General features: G+C 48.6%; 1 protein-coding gene across 1 annotated transcript in view; it reads left to right on the top strand.

Annotated features, from left to right (window-relative positions):
• Positions 1-21,771, top strand: part of LOC107295149 (calcineurin-binding protein cabin-1-like) — a gene marked incomplete at its 5' end in the record, with an annotated part of 46,999 nt that overhangs the window by 20,765 nt on the left and 4,463 nt on the right. The window contains 9 exons of the mRNA XM_015824448.1: positions 4,736-4,899; positions 5,836-5,932; positions 6,006-6,653; positions 7,153-7,227; positions 8,150-8,269; positions 8,405-8,462; positions 13,277-13,432; positions 13,651-13,877; positions 14,150-14,255. Of these exons, the coding sequence (XP_015679934.1) occupies positions 4,736-4,899; positions 5,836-5,932; positions 6,006-6,653; positions 7,153-7,227; positions 8,150-8,269; positions 8,405-8,462; positions 13,277-13,432; positions 13,651-13,877; positions 14,150-14,255 (1,651 nt within the window). The remainder of the gene's footprint in view (positions 1-4,735; positions 4,900-5,835; positions 5,933-6,005; positions 6,654-7,152; positions 7,228-8,149; positions 8,270-8,404; positions 8,463-13,276; positions 13,433-13,650; positions 13,878-14,149; positions 14,256-21,771) is intronic.

The following is a 21,771-nucleotide window of genomic DNA, read 5'->3' as shown; positions in this document are numbered from 1 at the left end:
GTGAACTTGAAGTATTAGTACAGGAAGGCAGATGTGATATATTTGCCATTACTGAAACTTGGTGGGATGAAACTCATGACTAGAATGTACTGATAGAAGGATATAAACTATTCAAAAGAAACAGACCCAACAAAAGAGGTGGAGTTGCATTATATAAAAAAGATCACTAATCTCTACAGAAATACACAAAACCAAGGATGAAAACCTCCTGGACTCCATATGGGTCAATATAAAAGGAAAAAAGAATGACATTGTTATAGCCATATACAACAGGCCACCCAACCAAGCAGAAAAAAATAAATGAACTTTTTGCTAAACAATTAACAAATGTATGTAGGAAATACACCACAGTACAATGGGAGACTTTTAACTACCCTGATATCAACTGGGAGACAAACTCTGCAGCAAGTGGGAGATCAAACAGATTCCTAACCAACTTAGCTGACAACTTTGTCATCCAAAAGGTAGAGGAGGGAACTAGAGGAAAAGCCATAAAGTGGACCTAATTCTTACTAATAAAGAAGGGATAGAGGGAGTTGAAATTGCCGGACCTTTGGGCAAGAGTGATCACATCATATTGGTTGTAATATAAATGCAAGCAATAGCACATAATCCAGCCAGTGTCTTAAACTTTAAAAGAGCTTATTTTAACAAACTAAGAGCCTAAGAAAAATTCCATAGATGAAAATCCTAAAGGGGAATACAACTCAAGAAGCATGGGAAACTCTGAAAAATATGATCATAAAAGCCCAATCCAGCACAATACCACTGAAAAAGAAAAACAAGAAATTGAAGAAGAAACCAGCATAGTTGCACAAAGTTCTCTCTGATAAACTGAAAGACAAAAAGGACAAGTACAAAAAAAATGAAAAGAGCAACACATAACTAAGGCCAAATACCAGCATATAGCCCAAATCTGCAAAAATGAAGTCAGGAAAGCTAAGGCTCAGAATGAACAAAGACTTGCAACAAAATTCAAAACCATTGTACCATATCTTTAAAAAATTCTGTAACACCTGAGGATTAGAAAAGAGCTGATGTGGTTCCCATCTTCAAGAAAGGGGGAAAAAACAAGACCCAGGAAACTACAGACGAATCAGCCAAACATCAATACCTGGGAAGATACTGGAAAAGATAATCAAAAAACCAGATCTGTGAACATCTAGAAACAAATAAAGTTTTAACTAGTAGCCAACAGGGTTTGCTGGCTCAAAAACAGTAACTGTGAGAGGGACCTTGAAGTCCTAGTGGACGATCACTTAAATATGAGCCAGCCGTGTGCAGCAGCCGCCAAAAAAGCTAATACAATACTTGGTTGTATAAACAGACATAGAATCAAAATCACGTGAAGTATTACTACTGCTTTATAAAGCCTTAGTGAGGCCACACCTGGAATACTGCATCCAGTTTTGGTCATCACATTACAAAAAAGATGTTGAGACTTTGGAAAAAGTGCAAAGAAGAGCAACTAAGATGATTTAGCCTGGAGACTAAAACATGAACAGTTGCAGGTTGTTAGGTTTGGCTAATCTAGAGAAAAGAAGAACTAGGGATGACATGATAGCATTATTCCAGTGTTGGGAGGGACTCGTCGCTCCCACGTAACACCGCTGCTGCGCGAGCTGCATTGGCTGCCGGTGGCCTTCCGGGTGCGCTTCAAGGTGCTGACTATCATCTTTAAGGCGCTCCATGGCAGCGGACCAGGATACCTTCGAGACCGCCTTCTGCCACAGATTACCTCCCATCGGCCAGTACGCTCCCACAGGGTGGGTCNCTGGCCTAGGGCAATTTTTAAGAGGGGTTTTTAGAGGGGTTTTTAATCATATTTTAATCAGACAATTTAAATATTTCATTTTAATTAATTTTAATTTTGTAATTGTTATTGGTGTTTTTAATCGATTGTCAGCCGCCCTGAGTCTGCAAGGAGAAGGGCGGGATATAAATTCGAATAATAAATAAATAAATAAATAAATAAATTTGAGAGGTTGCCCCAAAGAGGAGGGGGTCAACTTATTCACCAAAGCACCAGAGGGCAGGACAAGAAATAATGAATAGAAACTAATCAAAGAGAGGAGCAACCTGGAATGAAGGAGAAATTGAGGACAATTAACCAGTGGAACAGCTTGCCTTCAGAAATTGTGGGTGCTCCATCACTGGAGATTTTTAAGAAGAGGTTAGAGAGTCACTTTTCTGAGATGGTATAAGTCCTGCTTGAGCAGGGGGCTGGACTAGAAGACCAACAAGGTCCCTTCCAGCTCTATTATGAATGAGGCCCTTTGATCGCCTTAATCCAGCAGCCAAACTTCTCCTTTCTAAAGGCTGAGCTGGAGCCCCCTGGTCAGTTGAGCCCGGGAGACAAGAGAGGCTCCAGAAGGCAGAACTAGCAGGCCAGAGTATCACGGGGTCTTCATCTGTCTGTCTAATGCTGTCTGGACGTCTTTCTGGGCCGCTCGGGGTCCCCTCCTGGAGGCCATCATGCACTGACATGGAGCGCTGCCTAGGAGGAACAGGGGCACCGGGAGGTGGGAAAACCATGCGGTCCAAAAGCCCAGTCTTGCCTGAGTTGAACCGGAGTCTCTTGCACTCAGCTTTTGACCAGCCTTGGTTTGTGCTGCAGGCTGTGTTGGGGGGGGGGGGTCCCCTGGGCTGCCGTTGGCAGAGATGGATCCAAGGCAGCAGGGCAAGAGGGGGGGAGGTCAGAGGGCGCTGGGCTTCCTCCGGCGCTGCTTTATTGCGCTCTAAGAGGCTTTAGGGCCGGAGGACCCTGCCGCGTGGGGGGGGGGGTATTCGCTTCTCTTAAAAGCGTCTCTCTTCCCTGCCTGAATGTACAACACACCCCCACCGCCGCCGTTTAAAGGTGCCTCCTTCGGAGGGGTCCACCTTGGACCGGCGAGATGGGGGGGAGCTTCTCCCCTCGATTCTCGCCTGCGGCTCTTGTGCGCTGTGGGGTCTCCAGGCTCCAGTCTGGGGCGGTTGCGGGTTGCGGGGGCTGCAGGCCTGGAAGCTCGCAGCGAGGGCGGCCCGATTCAAGCTGCCCCTGCGTCGTCCGGCACTGGGATGGCACCGGCCTTGGGAGGCGCAGGCTGGGTCGGCATCAGTAAAGTGGGGCTTTAGATGCTGGACGGCTCCCTTCCCTCCGCGGAGGAGGCCGAAGGGAAACGGGGGAAAGGACCGCGGGGGGCGGACACGGATCCGCTTCCACTGCCGCGGGGGTGGCGGAGGGCCCCGGGGACTTCGGGAAGGCGCCGCGTTTCCCCGGGGCGCTCCAGGCAGAGCGGCGGGGCTGGGAGGACGCGGCGGCCTTGTAGGAGCGGCGGCGCCCTACTCTCGGCTCCCGCGCGGGCAGCGGGCCGGGCGGCGCTGCTCCGCCGGGGAGGTAGGCGGCGCGGGCAACGCGCAGGAGGGGCCGGGCAGTAACGCGTCGCTTCGGGGGCTGGGCCGGCCGCGCAGAGAGGCAAGGGCAGCCCGGCAAAGGACGGGCCGGGCAGTGGCGGGGCGAGGCCGCGGGTCGCGATGGCTCCGTCCTCCTCCCGCGGCCGCGGAGCCACGCACGGGCACCGCCCGGGAACAGTCGCGGCGGAGGCAGAGGCAGCGGCGGTGCAACGAACCTCGCCTCGACCGCTACCGCCGCTCGCGGGGCGGCGGGCCGCTGCTTGCGCCCGTCCGAAATGGTGAGCCGCCGCCGGGGGGCGTGGGCGGGAAGGGAGGGGCTGCGCGGCCGCTCCCGACAAGGAAGGAAGGCGGGCGACGGGGGTCAGGTGGGGTCGGCGGCTGGAGAGTCAGGAGGCTGATCTGCCGCCGCCGCCGCGCTCACTTCCTTCCTGGGCGGCTCCGCTTTGAATTCCGACCGGGCGCAGAGAGGAGAGAGAGGCGGGCGGCGGCGGCGGCCCTCCCGGGCGCTCTCTGCGGAGGCTTCCCGGTGCCAGGGGATGCTGGCACAGCCGCCGAGCCCGACTCGGGCATCCCGAGTCGCCTGCCGTGGAGCGGCCCTGCCTTGCCTTTTTCACGTGCAAGCCGGATTTCAATGCGCGGAGGTAGACCGGCCCGCGAGACCGAGGAGCCCGGGGGTCGGGAGAGGCCTGCTGGGGGACGGGGAAGATTCCAGATGACCGAGGCCTTTCCATTATTGGAGCCTCAGGATTGCAGCCTCCAGTCGTGTGAATAGTCTCTGGGGGGCCCTTGGAGCAGCCAGCAGGTATCCTGGCCCTTAAGAGACCCTCAAAGGGAACAGCGGCCCTTCAAAAGCATCCCAGGACCCTCCCCTGAGCTTTTAAGGACTCGGCGGGCCTCCTCTGGATCCTTAGCCGCCCATTCCCACCTCCAGATGCAGGTCCCTCCATTATTTCCCCTGAACTAGGTAAAAGAAGACATGACCCTGGTCTTGCCTCAATACTGTTAGCAGCTTAACCAACATCTGCGAGTGTCTCTCTTGCCTGTTTCTTCCACAACTGACCACAGTTAGCCAGGAGCCAAATAATCATAAAAGTTCTCTCTCTTTATCTCTTTAAGCTTGAATAGCTGAGTTCAAACCAGAAGTGTAGATTTCTGCAAGCACACATGCCTTGTGCTGGGTAAAGTGATTAGCGGTGAGCAAGTTTTCTCTGATGGCCTTCTCAGCCATGGCTGGAGACTAGATGGGGAAGTCGGCATATCCAAGAGGCAAAGTCCTCTGCCTGCCAAAGTCGAAGGGCATGTCCTCCTTGTGACTTGTCTCCTCCTCTTGCTTTCTGCACAGGGAATTTGGCGCATCCCCGTGGATGAAATTGACCGTCCCGGTAGCTTCGCCTCTCACATGAACCGCTCCATCGTCCTGCTGCTGAACGTGCTGTCCCAACTCAAAGATTACCCCACCTTGCTGAAAATCTCCTCTATGCTGCAGAGGACCCCCGACCAGGGAAAGTGAGTGCCGAAGGCTTCGCTTCCCTGTTCCCTCCATGAGGGGAGGGTGGAACTTCCCAGGCTTTGCTGATGGGGGAGGGGGAGGTTTCTCCCTGTGCAAATGGTCTCCCCAGTCCTAGAGCTACCCTCACAATAAGGGAAGTCAGGCCCTTCTTGATAGCATTCACAAAACTAAAGATGGCTTTCCTTGTGTCACCAGTGCCTTCCTGAGCTGGGAGTTGAGCTTTGGGGCTGGGAACCCCAAAGAAGAGAAAAAAAAACCTGGGGATCAGAGCTTAGCACATCCCAAAGGCTTCATCCCAGTTATCTTGCTTCTGCCTCTGATTAAGGAGTTGCTCATTGACGCTGCTGGGACTTTCTCAAGTTGTCAAAAGAATTTTGAATACATGACATTGGTTTAACTGAAGCTTTTTGGAGGGAAAAGTGGCCAATTGGGTCAAGCAGAGGAAAGTGTTTGTTAGCAGCTTTGCAAGTTGACAGCATAAAGATGTTTTTATTTTGATAGAAATGGAGCCCTGTTGAGGGATCATGTCCTGTAGTGAGGGCAAAGTTTCGTCATCAAATTCTGACGGGCAAGGCCAGCTCCAGAAAGAGGAACACGAACGATCCTCCTTTGGTCCTTCTGTTGTTGGGATGAAAAGAGGACAGAAATTGTTCCTTTAAGGCTTTGACTTCCAGGCTCTGTTGCCATTTGGAGTCGTGTGGTTTTAACTTCAGCCAGGTAACTCCATAAGTGGATCTGTGGCTAAGGATAGAAAGTGTCGCTGCATATAAAATTTATGGAGTGTTTTACTACACCCACGACTGAGTCTGAGTAGCCACTGCCCTGTAAGATGGGCCTGGGAGAACGTGATGGTGCGGCGTGGTGTGTGACGGATGGCTTGGATCCCCTTGAAATGCCTCTAACCTGTATGGCTCTTCCTTTCCTGACTACAGGAAATATTTGAGAGATGCGGATCGCCAGGTTCTTGCCCAGCGCGCCTTTGTTCTCACCGTGATGGTGCTAGAGGACATGTTGCATGAGCTCAGCGAGGTAAGTCTTCCCACACCGCCCACAATGCAGACGCTCATGGAACTTCAGCCAGCTAACTCTGTTTGCCTTGAAGGTCTCTGAAGATCAAAGTGGACAGTGTGGTGACATTTTGGAGACAAGAATGACTACTGATGTCTTTCACAAGGCAAGTGCAGAGGAGGGCCAGGAAGACATGCCCCCAAAGGCAGCCTTGTCCAGAGAGGAGGGGGTGTCTTGCGACATTGAAGACGTGGCCCGAGAAGAGGGCCAGGACCAGCCTCTCGCTGCCATGGAGCCAGCTGAGGGCAAGCCGGAGAAAGAAACGAAAGGAGTGTCTCCATCAGGCACAGCCGAGCCCATGGAGTATGACCATTTTGCTGCTGAGCCTGAAAAAATGGAGGCCTCTTCTCTTTATCCTGAGCTGGCCCAAGCACCCTCTGGCAAGGTCTGCAAGGACAAGGTTCCCGAGAGCCGGACCACGGCAGAGCTATCCCTGGAGGATTTGAGCATCAGCTCGAAGCACCAGCAACTGGAGGCAGGGAAGGCCCAGGGCCAGGCCTGCCCCCCAGAAGAGACCAGCCAGAAGCCCAACCGGAAGAGGAAGCTGGCCGGGGAAACAGAGTCGGGGAAGACCCTTCTTCTGGACGCCTACCGCGTGTGGCAGCAAGGGCAGAAGGTCATGACCTATGACCTAGGCAAAATTGAGAAGATCATGTCTGAGACCTACATGCTCATTAAGCAAGTGAGTAAAGGGCTTGCGAGGTGCTGACTGGCGGTGGCCCCCACAGCTGGGCTCGTTTCCCTCTTGGCATCCGGGGATAGGTGAGGAAAGGGAGGCCCGCCTGTTGGTCGAGAGAAATGGCAGCCGCAGATTCTTACTAATTTCACCTCAGGGTGCTTCACAAAAGCATACATTTTAAAAATAAATGGCCCAAATCAGCCTAAATAAAATAAGCAAGCACTGCCCCAACTGAAACAAAAAATCCGTTATGAAAAGGAAGCAACATAGCTAGCCATGAGAAAGACTGCCTGTTCCCAGAAGGATTGTCTCTGAGGCAAGCCCATTTTGTCTGTCAAAAGAACCCCTCCCCCCCCTTGGGAGAGAGCTTCACGAAAGGGGGGGGACCGAGACCTGTTCTGGGGGCGTCTTGAGCGCGGCCTTCCCAGACAGGGCTGGCTGAACGTCTTTTAGGAAGCGTCTTCTGACTGCTTGGGCTCCCTAATGTGATTTCTGCCCGCAGGTTGATGAAGCGGCAGCTCTGGAACAGGCCGTCAAATTTTGCCAAGTGCACATTGGTGCTTCTGCCCAAAAACAGGTAAGTCCTCAGCTGGTCTCCTCAGCCAGTGTGAGAGCTGCTTGTGGCTGCTGCCGGGAGCCCAGCGAAGGAGGGGAGAACCGTGCCTGGTCCTGCCAGCCCTTGGAGTGGCTCCGCTGGGCTTCAGATCGGCCCTTCCCTTTCCTCTGCGCCAACGTTGGCTTGCTCTTCTGTGATGCGGCCAGAGGCAGGCCAGCGCATGCGCCTTTTCCCCTCGGATGCAGCCCTGAATGCTCCCTGGGAGTCCAGCAAGAGGTGCAGAGCATCCAGTCTACTAATAGCTCCATGCACTGAACTGTTGCTTGTTTGCATGGTCCATGACTTCGGGGTGTTTTGGTGTAGAACAAAGCAGGTTTGTTGGCCTGCCTGCCTCTGCTTCAGTCTGGGGGTCAGAAACGGAGAGATTCAGGTCGGGTCTCGTCCTTGGGCTCAGTCTGCCATGTTATATTTGTATCCGGCACATTTCCCTGTGCTTTATTTCTTCATGTATGTTTCCTACTTCTAGAGCACCCTCAGAGAGCTGGCATGGGGCTAGCAGCTCTGAGCAAGGGTGGGAAGCCTCCTGGCTACACTTGGTGGAAGGTGGCCCTTTGAGACTGATCCCGTGGCTCAGGATGCCTCGGTCTGACATGTCCCCTCCCAAGAAAAAACTCTTTTTTTGCATTTCTTTCTGGGGGAATTTCGGTTCATATCCATATCTTCTAAAATACATCATTTAGGAAAAAGCAAGTTCTGTGCCTGGGTTTTGGAAGCTTCTTTAGGCACAGAGGCCTTTACGGTCAAGGGTGCAGCTGGGGGGGGGCAGGTAAGAAATGCACTCTGTAGAATTTGCCAGTGGGGTGGAGTTGGGCCCTGCATGCAATTACGAAACACCCCCCCTGACCCGTCGCCCTGTTTTTCCTTTTTCTCCTCTTTTTTCTAGTCAGCCGGAGATGCTCCTGCCACCCCAAAGCACCCCAGAGACAGCAGGGACCACTTCTTTGCTGCTGCCCCCAAGTCTCTGACGCCCCCCCTGGGGACTGCTGCGGACACTGCCTCCTCGGTTGCAGAAGTCCCACCCAGACCGGCAGATCAGCAGAGCAAGCCCAAGGCAGCCTCGCCCTCCTCCTCTTCCTCCTCCTCCTCCTCCTCCTCCTCCTCCTCTTCTGCCACCGGTGGTCTCCTCTTGCCACCACAGGAGCCGGCAGGGGTGGAGAACCTCCAGGAGATGCCTCCTACGTCCAGTCTCAGACCTGGTGAGCTTTTCTCTTGTAAAGATCTGCTTCTCGACTGATGGGTCTGCCTCCTCCTCCTCCTCGGAGAGTCTCTTCCTGTGGTTGGTGGCAGTTGCTTTAGGCAGCCGTGGGACTTCCTTTTCAGAACTGGCCTCTTTGAAGTAGTCAGAGCATCCCTTTGCACTGGGTGCTAAAACCCAGCTAAATTCCAAGCAGAGCAATACATCTATGCAGGAGGAAGGCTGGAGAGCATAAATTGCTCTCCGGGCTTTTTAAAAGCTGGCCTGGAAGGGCTGATGGGCCCCAGGGGTAGAGAGCGCCTCTCCTTGGCAAGTGGGGGGGGGAGGCGCCTCTCTTGCAGATCCTCAATGGTGAAAGCAGCTTTTAGGCAATATGGTATCAACCCAGCTGAGGCTTTCAAGATAACTGAGAAACTGATTCAGAAAGGCACTAGTAGCTGGAGGAGAGTGCAGCTTGCTTGCTCTCTCCCTCTCTCTCCCCTCCCTCCTCCCTCCCTCCTTCCCTCTCTCTGGTGTGTGTGTGTGTATTAAAAATCAGGATTAACAGTGGTTTAGGAACTGCACAAGCAAAATCCTCTTTTGAAATGCTTGGTCCAAGAAGGAGCAGAAGCACCATGAAATACTGTCTTCTAAACTCACAAAGAACGGCTGCGGGATTTGGGCTTGGTTAGTCTAAAGAAAAGAAGAAATAGGGGAGATGTAATAGCAGTATTCCAGTATTTGAGGGGCTGCCACAAAAGAAGAGGGGGTCATGTTATTATCCAAAGCACCAGAAGGCAGGACAAGAAACAATGATTGGAAACTGACCCAAGAGAGAAGCAACCTGGAATTAAGGAGAAACTTCCTGACAGTGAGGACAATTAACCAGTGGAACAGCTTGCCTCCAGAAATCGTGGGTGCTCCATCACTAGAGATTTTTAAGAAGAGGCTAGAGAGTCACTTTTCTGAGATGGTATAGGTCCTCCTGCTTGAGCGGGAGACTGGACTAGAAGACCAACACGGTCCCTTCCAGCTCTATTCTATTCTAAATGCCACTCTCGATGTATCATGGCTTAAGAAATGCAGAAAAGCTGCTTGGAGCACCGTCCAGATCATCACTCAGCAAGCATGCATCCATGGTTTCCTCACCGCAACCAGGTCTGAAGCCTAATTGAAATGGGTCTCTGTAATCGGGATCACCCGGCACCCGCGTCATGCTCCAGGACAGAAGATTTCCCATTGGGGAATTGTTACTGAAATCAAGGAATCTCCATGTGGCTTCTTCAGCAGCTGCCTCCCCATGGTTTTCCCATTTGGATCGTCTTAAGTGACATTTCTGCATGCTCAGAGTCTTGAGAGCCGAGGAATGCTAAAATAGCCTAATGAGTCAGAATGACTTTTGGGGGACCCAAGCCATAAAGTATGTAGGATAGAACAGGTGATTCAGAAACAAGACTAAAGAGAGCCTCCCCTCCCCCACATACACACACCCTCTGCTCTTGCCCTATCCCAGGACACACACACACACATTCCTTTCAGGTCCAGGCTGTTGGAAGGTCCAGCCTCCATTTTCCTGCCTTCTCCCCCCCCCCCTCCATTGAATCCTCTTTGAAAGGAGTGCTGCTTCCGAAGTGCTGGCCCTCCTGTTCCTGCTGTGTTCTGGTCCTTCTGTGGCCTGTCCCCTGCTGCCCAGATGGCCACCAGAGAAGGCCTCCCCTCATTCCAAGTCTGGCCTTCCTTGCAATCTCTGAATACCTCACTGGCTGCTCATCGTAAGGTCTCTTCATCCAACTCACAAAGAGTTGCAAGATTCTGGTCTGGATGGGTATCTCTCTTCTCTGCTTGAGTAGGAGGCTGGACTAGAAGACCTCCAAGGTCCCTTCCAGCTCTATTCATGTTACTAGTAGATTGGAGCTGGCATTTAGTCCAGTAACAGGTCACAACACAAAGGGAGCACAGCGAATTCAGTGAAAATCCTGGTTCCTTATCTACTTAAATAAATTCTTCTTGGCATTTGTCCAGTGCCCGCCCACCCACCCTAACTGTCCACAGCTTGGGAGTGATCCATCATGTTGTCCAGTGCCAAGATCAGAGATTAATGTATCATCCACACGTATCATCTGCCGTCTAGGGATTTTATCCTCCTGTCCCGGGTTCATCTTCCTGAGACATATTTTACACCCCCTGAAATGCTGAGTGTCCTTGGTTTAACCGCTCCAGAGAAGCACACCAGCCATGTTACAGTAGCTGAACATTGGAGGACTGGGTTGCATTGTGCGTTTGGGAAAGAGATTTCTGGCATCTAGAGATGGATCCTCCAGGTTGCAGGGACACATGGACCACACAACCTACGGGAGAAAGACCACGAAAAGTTGTTATGTAGCAAATAACATGAAGCCTTGAATTCTCTCCAGCTCTAATCATAATGGAGCTCAGCTGAGTAGATTCAGTCTGATGTCCTGTGTGCATGAATCTGTCCACTTGGTGTCTTGTTCAAAGCTCCCTGGAAGTGCTTTGAGATCCCTCAGAAATTAGGATGATTTCTTAATAGCAGCCTCTGCAAATGACACATAAAGGCAGCATTTCAAATAATTTCAGCATGTGGCTGGCACTGTTCATTTAGCAGCAGAACTGCTCCCTTCACCTCTTCTCTGATGGGAAAGATAGGGGTGCTGTTGAGTTGTGCACTTCATGGTGCTTGTGCATAGAGTGAATGTCTTCATCAGCACATAGATGGCAAGATCCTGGTACGGAGGGGTGTCACTTTGTCTTAGCATGTCACTCATAGGTTGGAATTGGCCTTCAGTCCAGGAAGCCCCTCCCAAGATGCTCCATTGGACAAAAAGGAGGAGAAGGTGGTGCCTTGGCTTCAGGAAGCGGCCTTCAACAGCAGTGAAACCTAAACAGGGAGGATGAGAAATGAAGTAGCTAAGAGACTACAACTAGTTAAAAAATTGGGTGATTTCAAAGCGGTCTTCATTTGATGTGGAAGACATAGAAAGAGATACGTCTCTGGCAGCCGAATCATCTTCCCCTTGATTACTGGGTCAGGCTTGGCTGCTGAAGCAGGCCTCTGACATGGGACCCTTCACTTCTTGCTTCCTTTAACAGAGTAACAGGGCTGGAAGGGACCTTGAAGGTCTTCTAGTCCAACCCTTTGCTCAAGCAGGAGTTCCTATAACATTTCAGACAAATGGCTGTCCAATCTCTTCTTAAAAACCTCCAGTGATGGAGATTCAAAACATTATTTAAAACACTGACAGTGAAGCATAAAAAGATGTTGAGAATTTGGGAAAAATTCAGAGAAGAGCAACTAAGATGATCAAAGGCCTGGAGACTAAAACATATGAAGAATGGCTGCAGGACTTGGGTTTGGCTAGTCCAGGAATTCTGGGAGTTGAAGTCCACAAGTCATAAAAAGAGCCAGCGTTGCGTACCCCTGGGTTAGTCCAAAGAAAAGAAAAAACGGGAGACATGATAGCAGTATTCCAGTACTTGAGGGGCTGCCACAAAGAAGAGGGGGTCAGGTTATTCACCAAAGCACCAGAGGGCAGGTCAAGAAACTAATGGTTGGAAACTGAACAAAGAGAGAAGCAACCTAGAATTAAGGAAAAACTTCCTGACAGTGAGGACAATTAACCAGTGGAACAGCTTGCCTTCAGAAATTGGGGGCTCCATCACTGGAGATTTTTTAAGAAGGGGCTAGAGGTCACTTGTCTGAGATGGTATAGGTCCTCCTGCTTAAGCAATGGGTTGGACTAGAAGACCTCCAAGGTCCCTTCCAGCTCTATTCCAAATTGAAAATTGAATAAAAAGGATTGTGTGACCTGGAGCTGAAGGATGAGAAGGTCTTGAGCCTGAAGCCAGGAGACCATAAGTCTGAGAGTTTTGGTGCTCATCTGTCAGGGAGTGTGGGTTGAGGAATTGGAGGGAATAAGCCAGTGTGAGGCACCAGCAGATGAGCGCCACCCTCTGCTGTCAGCATCTGCAAACAGGTTGCCCTGGCAACAAGGGAAGAGCAGTCAGCAGTAGGAGGGGAGTGGGCTGCTGGTGCTGACTTCTGTTGCCAGCCTGATGTTTCCACAATAAAGCAGAAAAGTATTGGCAGGCATGATGTCTCTTTTCTGTTGTGCATCTGTGATTCTGTCTCAGGTTGATTTCTGGAATTCTTGTGTAGAAAAGTGCTTAGAGCAGGGCCTCGGGTTCCAGGGAGATACAGGTTTGCTTGCGAGCAAACCAGCTCTTTGCTTGGGCCAGGGCTGTATCTTCTGTGGATCCAAGCAAAAAGGGTTGCAGCAGAACTTCTAAGAATGGCTGAGGGACTTCCCTACTCACCCATTGGCCCCTCATTCTGCTCGACAACCTTTGCTTCATTCAGATCCTTAACCCTGCCATGTATTTGACCTCTGGAGCAGCCCCATGGGCATCCCATGTTTCCAATTCCTCTTGGGATGCTCTACCTGTGGCCTGCAAACTCGCATCTCCCAGGACAGAGAAAGGTTTACAGCCATTGGGGCATGAAATGCTGAAATCCCCCCATATTTGGTGGCCTGAATATAGCCCCACTTTCCTTAACTTCTCTCTGGCTTGTATTTGGGGGGCTCCCTTGCTTGGCCATAGAAACCAGTTCTCTCCAGTAAACACCAGTATCCTAACCACTGTGCTAATGGTTAGCAGCTCAACACACACTCTTGATTTGCAGAAAGGTCAGCTTCAGGAATGTTCCCCAAGAACCTCCGATGAGCCTGGAGAAATCTCTTCTAGGGGCTCCCAGGGCTGGGATGGGACAGTTTACACCTGTAAGAGTAACCCTGTTGGATCTCTCTGTTTGCACAGACAAAGAAGAGGAGAGCAGATCGGAGTCACGCCTAGCAGGACCACACCAGGAATCCCCCCTCTGCCACCAGATGAAAATGGCTGCTGTCATCCCCTCTTCTGTTCTACCACCCTGGCAGGTGGAGCTGGAGTCAGCAGGGCAGACAGCGGATCCAGGTGAGGAAAGCTTCGATCCTCGTTTGGTTCCATTTGGGGTGCGGGAAGGATCTGCTGGGTACCCCCATTTTTGCACTCTGCCCTCCAGGCCTCAAAGGAGGCTGAAAGAGTCCTCCACAATACGTTGCAGATCCAAAAGGGGCCAGTCACACCAAGGTGCCCCCCGTGCCTTCAAAGATCCTTGGGGCTCACTTCCGTTTCTACTGGGGGGGGCTTAGCATCCAGTTCCAAGACAGAACTCACGGCAGATGCGCATCCCCTGGGGAGGCAGGTCAGCAAAACCAGCAGCAACCGAGTGAAATCCCGCACCTTGCCCAGCGTACCAAAGCTCTTCATCCCTTCGTCCATCTCCAAATTCCCGCCTGAGATCACTGTCACTCCGCCAACACCCACCCTCCTGTCCCCAAAGGGCAGCATCTCGGAAGAGACCAAGCAGAAGCTCAAGGTACGTTACATGGGGAGGGGGGAGTAATGCGAAGGAGGAGAAGGCTGAAAGGGTGGTGGGGAGGAGAAGTGGCAGAGAACGGTCCTCTCCCTCTGAACCATGTGGTAACAGCTGGTCCCCCCCCCCCATACAGAAGAGCCACCATTCCTGCTCTGTGCCTGGGGCTAATCCAACCAGGAGGGTTGTGCTTTTCCTCTGCGGGTTGAAGGGCCCATTTCTGATGGGGGGATTGGACTAGTAACTGACCCCCACCATTCCTTCTTCCGGAACAGTCTGCGATACTTTCGGCCCAGTCAGCAGCCAACGTGAAGAAGGAGACCCTCTGCCAGCCTGCCCTGGAGGTGGTGGAGACCTCCAGCCAAGAGTCTTCTCTGGAGAGCGACTCTGAGGAGGAGGAGGAGGAGGAAGAGGAGGAGGAGGAAGAGGAGGAGGAGGACAACGACTGCATGGACATCTGAAGCATCTTGGCTGCTCCCGTGCCGGGGGGGGGAGCAGGCCGTGATGGACAGAGAGGCCCTGCCCACTGCCCGGAGAGCCCCCTTTTGCTTGCCTTGCCTCTGCCTTTGCCACTGCTACTCCCACCCACCCCCAGGCTGGCACTACCCCCTCACCCTCCCTCCACTACGCCAGTAAACTCTGCCCTTGCAGCCCTCAGCATGTTCCTGCTCCTGGCACGCCTGCCTGGCTCTGACGGGGGGGGGGGGGAAGGAGCCTTTGGCCACAGCAGACCCAAGAAGCAGCTGTGCCCGTCGTCCTTTTCTGCTTTTCTCCCTGTTGCCTGAAAAGAGCCGCCCCCCCCCCCCCCCGGCCGAGCTCTGCTGCTGCCGGCTGCTTGCATGAAGCGCTGGTCAGTCGGTCAGTCGTGGCANCCCCCCCCCCCCCCCCCCGGCCGAGCTCTGCTGCTGCCGGCTGCTTGCATGAAGCGCTGGTCAGTCGGTCAGTCGTGGCATCACTGATCGAGAAATGGAATGGTTTTCAGTACCATTTTGATAATGTCTGTTTTTTTACAGAATGACGTAAAAAGTGTATATGCTTTGTTTTTTTAAGTCACTGGGAAAATTGGTCACATTCCTATGGGAGACAATAAAGAAGACCAAGAATTTTTCTACCGAATGTTGTAATTTGTAGCATACATAATTAATGCAATCCTGCACAGGAACCAGGATGCGTATCACTTAAGCTTATGTGGGGTTCATCAGGCTGGGCTTCAGTCTGTTGGGGGAGCTGTTCTATAAAGGGTGCAATACAGAGCCTTGTATAAACAGGCATTTTTCTAATAAAGTCAAGCATGTCTCCCCTGTGCCTCCCAATTCTTTCTCTCCTCAAGTTGAAAAATTGGCATCTCTCACACGCACACAAAGCTACAAGCACACATGTTGCTGTAGATCACCTCTGTGTTGTTGGGGGGCCAGGGACTCCTTGGGCTGGCGGGCTGCGATCCCTGTTCAGAGCTGGCTTCTGAGGCAGCCTTTCTCTCCTTCCACATTGATTTGGGGTCTTTACTCTTTACAGGAGCAACTATACAAAATCCTGGTAGCAGCTCCTCCTCCTGGTCGTGTAGGTATACTTTTTGCATGTAGGTGTGCTTTTTAACTTTGAATTGAAACACATAGTGCTTTAATAGGCAGAGTCCAAAAATGAAGAAAAATGACTGATTTTATATTAGGAAAAATATTAAATAGAATTTAAACTGAGTGATGTTTACTTTTAAAGAACAATACTCTTGAAAGGACTTCCCACAGAAATGGTTGTATCATTTAATTTGCATTTCACCTAATTTACTTTGTAATTTTTTGTAATACATTTGTGATGTTTCTTAAAAATAATTACAATTTTTCAAGCCCAAGCTACTATTGGTGTTAGCCATTTAATTAGCAAAATTAAAGTCTTTTTTTTATTAGAAATTTTTATTAATTTTTCAGTTAAAAACAATCACAAAAATATGATGCATTTAGTCACAATATCAACCAAAAAAAAAAGATAACACTATTCAATACATTCACGGAAGTGTCCGATGTCCCCCCCCCCCTGCACTCCCCTCTTTCACTTTCCACACCTTCCTCCCCCCTGGACCTACTACCTCTCCTCCTTCCTCCCTCTCTCCTACTTCCCTTCCTCTCTCAACCATCCCGTCTGGTGCAGTTGGGGTATTCACCGGGCACCTCCTTAAAAAAAACCACATATAAATCTACAACCTTATCAATACAATTATTATTTACCTATAGCATATGAATACATCAAAAAAAATTTTTAATACCCCTAATCCCCTTCCCCCCCCCCCGAGCTTCCGGGAACCAAATACAGGATTGAAACACATCATTCCAAATCTAAATTACAATTTAACTAAACAAATATAATGCTATCAGTATATATCTACTTTAACTCTAATAAGGCAATTAAATTAATTAAAATTAATTAAAAACCAATATATCTACTCAAAAACTATATAACATTTAATCACTCCATACTTTCTCTAAATATGATCTATCCACCTTCAACATTTAAACTTTACATAATTTTTTCTTACATTTTACATTTAAATTTTCCCTTCACTTTCTTCCCCCTCCAGTCTATACTTTCAATAAAATCTTAAGTCAATACTTCCTGCTTCACAGCTGGAAAAATAAAATAAAATCCCAATCTTAATTTTTTACATCTTTCAAATAAACAAAAACAAAAAACTATCAATTCTTTACAAACATATAATGAACTAATTTCTTCCATTTCCATAATAAAGTCTCACTTCCAGCATTTATCCATCTTTTGGCTTACAAAGCTTGCTAAGCATTCCCTGCATGTCTGTCGCTGCAGATCTCTGGCCTCGCCCCTCCCACTGGCTCCGAAGGCTGTGGATATATTATAGAGACTGTTTCTTTTTGTTGCTCTCTCTCTTTACGCCTATAAGCAGCACGGGTCATCCTTTGCTCCTTCTGAGGATCTTCTACCGATAATGACATAGCCCCAGGCATTTCCACAAGTTGCTCCATCAGATCTTCTTGTGCTTTAGATGTCGATGATGGTGACATATCAGCTTTCAGGACCGACAAATAAAAATCTTTGGCTTTTTGAACAGAGTTTAATCTGTGTCTGGTCCCTGCGAAATTCAATATAATACCCAAAGGAATTTCCCATCTGAAAGGTATCTGCCGCTTCTTTAACTCCTGAGTCAAAAATGTAAAATCCTTTCTTCTTCTTAAAATCTTAGAAGGTATTTCTTTTAAAAGTATAATATCTTGTGCTGCAATTTGAAATCTCTGCTGATAAAAGAGCTGTTTAATTTCATTACGACGTACTCTTGTGGTAAAATAAACAACCACATCTCTAGGTAGGTTTCTTTGACGTGCAACCCAGGAGTTCACTCTAAAAAAAATTTCTATTTCTCCACAAATCATCTCTGGGTTGCAATTCAATACCAGGGCCAAAGCTGTAACAACTTCCTCTTTAAGTTTCTCTTGTGGGTCCTCTTTAAGGCCCCTGATTCTCAGAGCAAATTCCAATTGTTTATATTGTAACATTACCATGTCATTTTGAAAAGTTTCCACTCCTTCCTCTACCTTTTCAAGTCTATCCTCCGTTCCTTCCATTTTCTCCACTAATTCCACTCTTCCCTCTACACGATCAATATGAGCTGCAAGTCCTTGAAAAATATGTGATAAATTTTCACAAAGTTCCTGATTTTTCTTATCCAAAAGTTCTTCTGTTTGTTTCAGAGTCTGCAATGAGGACTTGGCTAAAGCCTCTTGTAAATCTTTAAGTGTAATGGAGGGAGGAGGTGTTGGTGGGGGAGATCTAGATTTTTGTTGTTGAATTTGCACCACAGGAGAAGAAATAGCTGTTTTAGGCAATGCAGGGACAGTACGTTTTGAAGCCATTCTGCCAAATTATTTTTTAAAAATCACCACAGCAAGTATAAACTTGAAAAACTTGACTTTAAGTAAAAAAAAATTAAAATCCTTTAAAGTACATCCACAACCGGAAAGAAAGTGAAAGTTTTCCTTTTGTTAAAAAAAAAGGAATGCTTCCGCGGCCATTTTCTTGTCACTTTCACTTATAGCAAGTAATAAAAATCCCAATAAAATCTTCGAGTTAAAGTCACATTTTAACTGAAATAAAAAAAATCCCCTATCAGGTTCCGTCTGTTTCAAAAGTTACTCACAAGCAGATACAATGTAACAGCAGTGGCAGCGACGTCTGGCTTCGCTCCAAGGAACGAAGATGCACCGAGCTGCGGAGAAGAGGTCCGGACTCCGGGGGAGTTCTCACCTTCATCCCCCCAGGATCGCTCCTGGGGGGACTAGGGAACTCAACCCCTATCCAGACCAAACTCACTTTCTCCCCTTCGCCCGGGGAGAAAGTTCCGAGCCGCAAAACAGCTGATCCACGCTGTTTTGACGGCTTTGACGCAATCCCGGGCTGGAGGCTGAAGAAAAAGCCTCCTTCGGCAACGCCTCGCCACCGGAAGCTCCAGCAAAATTAAAGTCTTATCACATACTGATGATATAGATGAATTTGAATTCATAAAATCTGAGATAGGGCTAAGAGCCATGCTTTGAAACTTGGGAAATCATCGAGTCTGTTCGGATTTTTATTATGCAAATTTTCACATGCTTCCTTTCAGTGAAAAGACCTGAATACTTCACAATCACCCCAAAAAACAAAATAAGGTAAGCAGTAACAAAATAGCAACATTTGTTGTTAGTTGCGAAGTTGTGTCCGACCCATCGCGACCCCATGGACAATGTTCCTCCAGGCCTTCCTGTCCTCTACCATCTTCTGGAGTCCATTTAAGCTCACGCCTACTGCTTCAGTGGCTACCTCATTCTCTGTCGTCCCCTTCTCTTGCCCTCAATCTTTCCCAGTCAGTCCTTCCTTCTCATTAGGTGACCAAAGTACTTGAGTTTCAACTTCAGGATCTAGCCTTCTAAAGAGCAGTCAGGGTTGATCTCCTCTAGGACCGGTTTGATCGCCTTGCAGTCCAGGGGACTCACAAGAGTCTTCTCCAGCACCATAGTTCAAAGGCCTCAATTTTTTGGCGCTCAGCCTTTCTTATGGTCTAACTTACACAGCCATACATTGCAACTGGGAAAACCATGGCCTTGACTACACGCACTTTTGTTGGCAGGGTGATGTCTGCTTTTTAGTATGCTGTCTAGATTTGCCATAGCTTTCCTCCCCAGGAGCAAGCGTGTTTTAATTTCTTGGCTGCAGTCCCCATCTGAGTGATCTTGGAGCCCAGGAAGATAAAATCTGTCACTACCTCCATTTCTTCCCCATCTATTTGTTAGGAATTGAGAGGGCTGGATGCCATGATCTTGGTTTTCTTAATGTTGAGTTTCAAGCCAACTTTTGCACTCTTCTTCACCCACATCAAGAGGCTCTTTAGTTCCTCTTCACTTTCTGCCATTAGAGTGGTATCATCTGCATATCTTAGGTTGTTGATATTTCTCCCGGCAATCTTAATTCCAACTTTTGATTCATCTAGCCCTGCCTTTCTCATGATGTGCTCTGCATATAAGGCAGGGTGACAGAATACAGCCTTGCCGGACTCCTTTCCCAATTTTGAACCAATCAGTGGTTCCGTGTCCAGTTCTCACTGTTGCTTCTTGCAACAGCGGATAGGTTTCTCAAGAGACAAATAAGATGGTCTGGTACTCCCATCTCTTTAAGAACTTGCCACAATTTGTTGTGATCCACACAATCAAAGGCCCGTCTGGTACTGGGTTGTATTCCACAGTTGGATGCCATGTTTTGAAACTCAGCCTTCACAGAGTGGCTATATATAGAACATAGAATAACAAGATTGGAAGAGGCCATTTGGAGTCTTCTAATCTAACCCCCTGCTTGTCCAGCAGACCTTATACCATTCCAGACAAATGGCTATCCAATCTCTTATTGAAAACCTTCAGTGATGAGAGTACCCACAAGCCGTTCCACTGATTAATTGTTCTCGCTCTCAGGAAATTTCTCCTTTGTTGGTTGGATCTCTCTCTAATGATCTTCCACCTGTTACTTCTTGTCCAGCCCTCAGCTGCTGTGGAGAACAGGTTGACCTGAGAGAGCCTCTCAAGTTCCTTAAGACAGCTGCCATGTGACCCCTAGTCCTCTTTGATAGCCATACCCAGTTCCTGCAACTATTCATTGTATGCTTTATCCTCTGGTCCCCTAATCATCTTTGTTGCTCTTTTCTGCACTCTTTCTAGGGTCCCAGGATCTTTTTTGTATCATGGTGACCAGAACTGGATGCAGTACTCCCAAGTGTGGTCCTACCAATACAAACCAACACCATTACTTCACATGATTTTGACACTGTCACTCTGTTGATGCAACCTAGGACTGTGTTGGCTTTTTGGCAGCTGCAGCACACAGCTGTCTCATGCTTAAGTTACTGTCCACTAGGACCCCTAAATCCCTCTCGCAGTTACTACTGTATGGCCAGGTATAACCCCTTCTATACCTATACATTTAGTTTTTCTTGCATAAGTTTAAAACCTTGTTTTTCTCACCAGTGAATTGCATTTTGTTGCATAGAGCCCAGGATTCAAGTCTGTCAAGAGCTTTCTGGATCTCAAGTCTGTCTTCTAAGAAGTTGACTGTTCTCCATAGCTTGGTGACATCTGCAAATCTGATGAGTTCCCCTTCTATCCTCTCATCTGGGCCATCCAACAGTCTTTGGGCTCCTGCAGAGCTCTTCTGCAGCCCTACTAAGCAGGCCTCCCTCCTCCAAGGCTTGGGCTTTGTCCCCCATTGAGGTGCCGGTTCGGTTCTTTCTGGCTTGTCTGACTCTTCCCCTGAATGACATGGAGAGCACAAATGGGATTTTGAAGACAATGCAAGGGAATCACAGAATCGGGGGGGGGGGGATTTTCACTGCAGTCGCCACTTTGGGCTTCTGTAGGAGGACAGCCTGACACCTAATGTTATAGAAAGCCTCGTAGGAGAATAGATGGAATTCTAAGGATTCTTTCCATCTTTACGATGGAATGTTCATGTCTATTTCCGAGTAGAAAAACCCCTGAAAGCAAAACAAGCAGGACTGGACTGATTCACCCCTGGCATTGGACTATTGGCTGGCAGGGATTTTCTGTGAGGTTTATCCTGGGTAAACATGCAAGGCATCATGGATTGAGGTTTTATAGGTCTTGTCATGGGATCTAGATTCCTAATTCTTTGATTTTGGGAGCTGCTTTGCCTGAAGAAGCAATGGTAAAATAACCGCATATAATTTCAGGTTAAAGATAGCCTGAAGCGCACTGGGAACATTTCTAATAGGATCCATGTTAGAATATTTGTATGGTTGTTAAGCAAAAGACGGATGTCTTCTTTCACTTTGACTCCCTGTAAATACCTCTCTGCTCCAAAGGGTTATATGGGCAATTAGAGAGACCTGAGCATGTAGGGGCTCAATTAGATGGTTAGGGAATTAACTCCTGGGCTAAGTACCTCTTAAGAAAGCTCACATTAAAGGGAGACAGGCTATCAATATGCACCACATCGATAGGTATTGAGCAAATTAAAAGCTGTTTTCTTGCACACATTAGTTCACTTTGCTATTTAAAAACAAAAAACAGATTGAAAAGCTAAACACTCAGGTGGGGGAGCAGCCATGGGAGAGGAGAGATTTTCCCCACAGCAATTCTCATCTTCTTCTCATCTTATGACTTAGATGAGAGAACTGAATGGGAACTCATGAAATTTACAAATGACATCAAACTGACAGGAGTAGCCAACACCCCAGAAGAGAAACTCAGGATCCAAAAAGATCTTGACAAACTTGAACAATGAGCCCTGTCCAACAACATGAGTTTCAATGTGGAGAAAAGCAAAGTCTTACATTTAGGCAGGAAAAACCAAACGTACAAATATAGATTGAGCAAGACCTGGCTTAAAAACAGTA

This window comes from Protobothrops mucrosquamatus, unplaced genomic scaffold, assembly GCF_001527695.2.
Source record: "Protobothrops mucrosquamatus isolate PMUCROS unplaced genomic scaffold, P.Mucros_1.0 scaffold2239, whole genome shotgun sequence".
Lineage (NCBI taxonomy): Eukaryota > Metazoa > Chordata > Lepidosauria > Squamata > Viperidae > Protobothrops > Protobothrops mucrosquamatus.
This window is presented reverse-complemented; position numbering and strand designations above follow the sequence as displayed.